The sequence below is a fragment of the Pelophylax lessonae genome, assembly GCF_965119305.1.
Source record: "Pelophylax lessonae genome assembly, chromosome: 9".
NCBI lineage: Eukaryota > Metazoa > Chordata > Amphibia > Anura > Ranidae > Pelophylax > Pelophylax lessonae.
The window spans coordinates 254682690-254688655 of record NC_138776.1 but is presented as its reverse complement, the minus strand read 5'-3'; the positions used below and the strand labels follow the sequence as shown (position 1 = coordinate 254688655).

The 5966-nt window shown below is 46.3% G+C and overlaps 1 protein-coding gene across 1 annotated transcript in view; it reads left to right on the top strand.

Moving 5' to 3' along the window:
* The window catches only part of LOC309564377 (uncharacterized protein), a 166714-nt gene extending 161039 nt beyond the window's left edge, over positions 1–5675 (top strand). Inside the window, exons 15-17 of the mRNA XM_082269004.1 lie at positions 2414–2591; positions 2708–2807; positions 4849–5675. Of these exons, the coding sequence (XP_082125130.1) occupies positions 2414–2591; positions 2708–2807; positions 4849–5645 (1075 nt within the window). The 3' untranslated portion in view covers positions 5646–5675. The remainder of the gene's footprint in view (positions 1–2413; positions 2592–2707; positions 2808–4848) is intronic.
* Positions 5676–5966: the final 291 nt, after the last annotated feature.

Below are 5966 nucleotides of genomic sequence, written 5' to 3'. Positions count from 1 at the left end.
CGAGCGCGCGCCCCCGGAGGCGCGCTCCCGCGGGGTCACGGACCCCTCCGCGCGTGTGACCAGCGGACCCGATGTCCGCTGGTCACTCTGCGATCGGCGGGGGAGAGGGAGAAAGTCAGGCAGCTTGTGTAAACAAGCCACCTGTCATTCTCCTCGGTGTAAAGACACTGATCAAACGGATCTAGTATGTAGATCCGTTGATCAGTGTCCTTACAGCTCAAGCCACAGCCAATCACAGTAGAAAGCACGCCCCTAGGGATACACACAGCCCCTCCCTCCCAAATAAAGTTAACCCCTTCACAACCAGTGTATTTTTACAGTAACAGTGCATATGTATAGCACTGATTACTGTAGAAATGTCACTGGTAACCCCAAAAGTGTCACAAATGTCAGTCAAGGGTCCGATCTGTCCGCCCCAATGTCGCAGTACCGCAAAAAAAATCGCAGATCGCCGCCATTACGCGTTAAAAAAAAACAACAAAAATGACAAAAATCTTTCCCTTTGTTAGTAAACGCGATAACTTTTGCGCAAACCAATCAAAATACGCTTTTTGCAATTTTTTTTACCAAACATATGTAGCATAAAACAAATTGGCCGAAAATTTTAAAAAATTTTGATTTTTACTTTTTTTTTGGGGGGAATTTCATATAAAAAAATGTGAAAAATATTGTTATTTTTGCAAAATTGACGCTCTTTTTTTGTTTATAGCGCGTGATCAAAATATCGCACAGGTGATCAAATACCACCAAAAGAAAGCTCTGTTTGTGGGAAAAAAAGGACGTCAAATTCGTTTAGGTACAGCGTCGCACGACCGCGCAATTGTCCGTTAAAGTCACGCAGTGCCGAATCGCAAAATACCCCCTGGTCAGGAAGGGGGTAAAATCTTCCGGGGCTTAAGTGGTTAATAAAACACAGAGCTGACCGGAGGGGTGAGGAGGATTCTGGGAGGTCACGTGACATCACTCTTATCTCTGTTAATAAAACACAGACCTGACCGGAAAGGAGGCACCGGCCTTGCCACATTCTACAGTAAGCTGTCCCTCAGACTGTGAATAGTTAATAGTTGGAGTATCCCACTCATCCCTTATCCTATCCAAGTACTCAATGAAACCACAAAAAAACCAACATCCCCTGGATTGATTATTGACTGAGCCAAGAACTTTTCAACACTGTTATCTGCTGTCCATTGCTAAAGGTAACCCAGGGGAATCAAGAAAGTATAAATCTCAGTAGTCCTCTAGTGGGCAGTGCTACATTTGGGGGCTCGCACGGGATCCTCTTTGCCACTCCAGCCCTGAGAAAACCCCCCTATGAGCCAATTCCAACACAGACCTGGCTGGAGAGGTGAGGAGGATTCTGGGAGGTCACATGACATCATTCTTATCTCTATTAATAAAACAGAGCTGACCGGAGAGGTGAGGAGGATTCTGGGAGGTCACATGACATCACTCTTATCTCTATTAATAAAACACAGACCTGACCGGAGAGGTGAGGAGGATTCTGGGAGGTCACATGACTTCACTCTTATCTCTATTAATAAAACACAGAGCTGACCGCAAAGGAGGCACCGGCCTTGCCGCATTCTACAGTAAGCTGTCCCTCAGACTGTGAATAGTTAGTAGTTTGAGTATCCCACTCATCCCTTATCCTATCCAAGTACTCAATAAAACCACAAAAAAAACAACATCCCCTGGATTGATTATTGACCGAGCCAAGAACTTTTCAACGCTGTTATCTGCTGTCCGTTGCTAAAGGTAACCAAGGGGAATCAAGAAAGTGTAAATCTCAGTAGTCCTCTAGTGGGCAGTGCTACATTTGGGGGCTCGCACGGGATCCTCTTTGCCACTCCAGCCCTGAGAAAACCCCCCTATGAGCCAATTCCAACACAGACCTGGCTGGAGAGGTGAGGAGGATTCTGGGAGGTCACATTACGTCATTCTTATCTCTATTAATAAAACACAGACCTGACCGGAGAGGTGAGGAGGATTCCTGGAGGTCACATGACATCACTCTTATCTCTATTAATAAAACACAGAGCTGACTGGGGAAGTGAGATCCAGTGCCCTATCATAGATGCTCCACCTTCCACCCTGACACCCGAGAGAAACATTGTGAAGAAGATCCTAGAAGTCACCCAGAAGATCATTGAGCTGCTAACAGGAGAGGTGAGCGGTGCCGGGAATTCTGGGACATTATCCAGTAACAGACAAGGGATGTGTCTGGATGGTGACTGTATCATTGTGTGTGTCAGGTTCCTATAAGGTGTCAGGATGTCACTGTCTATTTCTCCATGGAGGAGTGGGAGTATATAGAAGGACACAAGGACCTCCACAAGGACGTCATGATGGAGAATCAGCCGTCCCTCACATCACCGGGTAAGAGGAGACTTTCATTTCTTATATAGGATTGAAGAGTATTGAGGACCCACCTAAGATCACACATCTTCTGGCTTTTCATAGATGGACCTGGTAACAGAAACTCATCACAGAGATGTCTCCGTCCTCGGTATTCCCGAGATTTCACTCTGGAACATCATAAGATCCCTCAAAACGATAAAGCGAAGGAAGAGGGCAAGAATGAGTTTGATGAGGTAAAATCACATAAAGACAGTAAGTACGAGAACTAAGCCAAGTCTAGGGAACGTAAGTAAGTAGATACCAAACGAGAAAATGGCTACTGTGTTTGCTCTTATTTAATGGCCTTTAGATGGAGGACCTAAACATCGTGGTGGTCGAACACCTTGATGATCAAGAAGACCTTTACATGAAGATTAAGGAGGAGGAAGTTCCTTCAAAGATCAGCACAGGTGAGGAATAAACACTAAATTTAGAAAAGAGTCCCTAGATCCTCCTTGTTCAGTCACTGCAACAGTCCCTTCTTCTCCCCTTTCCTCTTTGAGTAGAACGTAATGGGGAAACAAAAGATATAAGGGTGACCATTTTAGCTAATCAAAACTGGGGGATTCACACCTACAGAATGTGTGGTGATGCCCAAAACTGAGAGATTCACACCTACAGAATGTGTGGTGATGCCCAAAACTGAGAAATTCACACCTACAGAATGTGGTGATGCCCAAAACTGAGAGATTCACACCTACAGAATGTGTGGTGATGCCCAAAACTGAGAAATTCACACCTACAGAATGTGTGGTGATGCCCAAAACTGAGAGATTCACACCTACAGAATGTGTGGTGATGCCCAAAACTGAGAGATTCACACCTACAGAATGTGCGGTGATGCCCAAAACTAAGAAATTCACACCTACAGAATGTGTGGTGATGCCCAAAACTGGGGGATTCACACCTACAGAATGTGTGGTGATGCCCAAAACTGAGAGATTCACACCTACAGAATGTGTGGTGATGCCCAAAACTGAGAGATTCACACCTGCAGAATGTGTGGTGATGCCCAAAATTGGGGGATTCACACCTACAGAATGTGTGGTGATGCCCAAAACTGAGAGATTCATTTGGTTAAGCTGAGGTTTTTTTTTTGTTGCATGAGGATACAATCCAGGCGCGTGGATTGGAGGTGGCTTGGCCTTCCAGAGCTTAATTGAACATCTTGAACAGTGGTCTTCAAACTTTATAAGCAAAGGGCCAGCTTACTGTCCTTCAAACGTTGGGGGGACCGGACTGTGTACAGTGGAAGAAGAAAATGTTCTGGTGTCAGTAGGAGTAAACAATACCCCATTATTGGTATTAGGGGAAATAATAGTGCCCCGTCGTTGGTATCAGTGGGAGGAATAGTGTCCCATCATTGGTGTCAGTGTGAGAAAAAGTGCCTCACTGTTGTTATCAATGGGAGGAATAGTGCCCCATCATTGGTGTCAATGGGAAGAATAGTACCCCACTGCTGGTGTCAGTGGGAAGAAAAGTGCCTCATCATTGGTGTCAGTGGGGGGAATAGTGCCCCATCATCGGTGTCAGTTGGTGGAATAGTGCCCCATCATCAGTGTCAGTTGGTAGAATAGTGCCTGGTGATTGGCGTCAGTGGGAGGAATAGTGCCCCATCATTGGTGTCAGTGGGAGGAATAGTGTCCCATCATTGATGTCAGTGGGAGGAATAGTGCCCCATCATTGGTGTCAGTGCGAGGAATAGTGTCCCATCATTGGTGTCAGTGGGAGGAATAGTGCCCCATCATTGGTGTCAGTGGGAGGAATAGTGCCCCATCATTGGTATCAGTGGGAGGAATAGTGCCCCATCATCGGTGTCAGTTGGTGGAATAGTGCCCCATCATTGGTGTCAGTGGGAGGAATAGTGCCCCATCATTGGTGTCAGTGGGAGGAATAGTGCCCCATCATTGGTATCAGTGGGAGGAATAGTGCCCCATCATCGGTGTCCGTTGGTGGAATAGTGCCCCATCATTGGTATCAGTGGGAGGAATAGTGCCCTATCATTGGTATCAGTGGGAGGAATAGTGCCCCATCATCGGTGTCAGTTGGTGGAATAGTGCCCCGTGATTGGTGTCAGTTGGTGGAATAGTGCCCAGTGATTGGTGTCAGTTGGTGGAATAGTGCCCCGCGATTGGTGTCAGTTGGTGGAATAGTGCCCCGTGATTGGTGTCAGTTGGTGGAATAGTGCCCCGTGATTGGTGTCAGTTGGTGGAATAGTGCCCCGTGATTGGTGTCAGTTGGTGGAATAGTGCCCCATCTTTAGTGTCAGTTGGTGGAAAAGTGCTCCATCATTGCTGTCAGTTGGAAGAATAGTGTCCCATCATTAGTGTCAGTGGGAGGAATAGTGTCATCTCATTGGTGTTAGTGGGAGGAATAGTGAGACTTTGGTATCACTTAAAGCTGACCAAAGCTGGATATTAGGACAATCATATGATCCTTTAATTTTTCTAGGTCATAAAATGGGTGATGAGATCAGAAGCGATGGGTCTTATGAAACAACCACAAGCAGCCAACATGTCAACATCGTGGTCTCCAAAGGCGATAAGGCTACATGTCAACTAAAGCTACTAAACCGTGCTCGGGGAGGTAGGGAAATCATAAAACGAAGGACTAAGCACTCCGCAGAGAGACCATTCACCTGTGCCTACTGCGGAAAGCACTTTAACTTCAGGTCTGTCTTCATCAACCACCAGAGGATTCACACTGGAGAGAAACCATACCAGTGCTCCGAATGTGGCAAATGTTTCAGCCAGAAGGGAAGCATGGTGGAACATCAGAAAATCCACAAAGGAGAGAAGCCCTTTGTTTGCCCCGACTGTGGCAAGAGCTTCATCCAGAGGGCCAACTTGTACCACCACCAGAAGAACCACATGAAGGAGAAACCATATCCATGCTCCGAATGTGGCAAACGCTTTATCAACAGCTCCCGGTTGGCAGCACATCAGAAGATCCACTCCGGCTACAAGCCATTCAGCTGCCCTGACTGCGGGAAGAGTTTCCTGAAGAACGCCAACCTCGTCATCCACCAGAGAGTTCACACCGGGGAAAAACCCTTCATGTGTTCCGAATGCGGAAAATGCTTTATCAAAAACTCCAACCTGGTCACCCATATGAGGGTTCACACGGGGGAAAAACCTTTTCGGTGTACGAAATGTGGACGGTGTTTTAGCCAGAGCTCAGTCCTGGTAAGGCACCAGAAGACCCATGGAGAGTCAGGGGGACTGGTAAAGGTCAAAGTTAAGACTTAAAAAGTGAATGAGCCCCTCCAGGAAAGACTTTAACTTGTCCCACTAACTGATGAACAAATATCAAGGGCTTGTTGGGTGGGCCTCCATGTGCAAACCCTAAAAATGAATAGCTTTCTTCAAATCTGTAGCTGTCCATGGGTCTTTTTCGGGTGGGACTGACCCTTTCTAGAAGTACGTTTGTAGGTTATGGAGTTGAGGAATAAAAATCATTCCAAAATGTCTCTAAAGTGTTCCTCACTGATTCAATAAAATGGAGTTGTTGAATGTTGACATGAAATGAAAGCGGAGATCTCTTTGCTTTTGGCAGAGACTGCAATATTG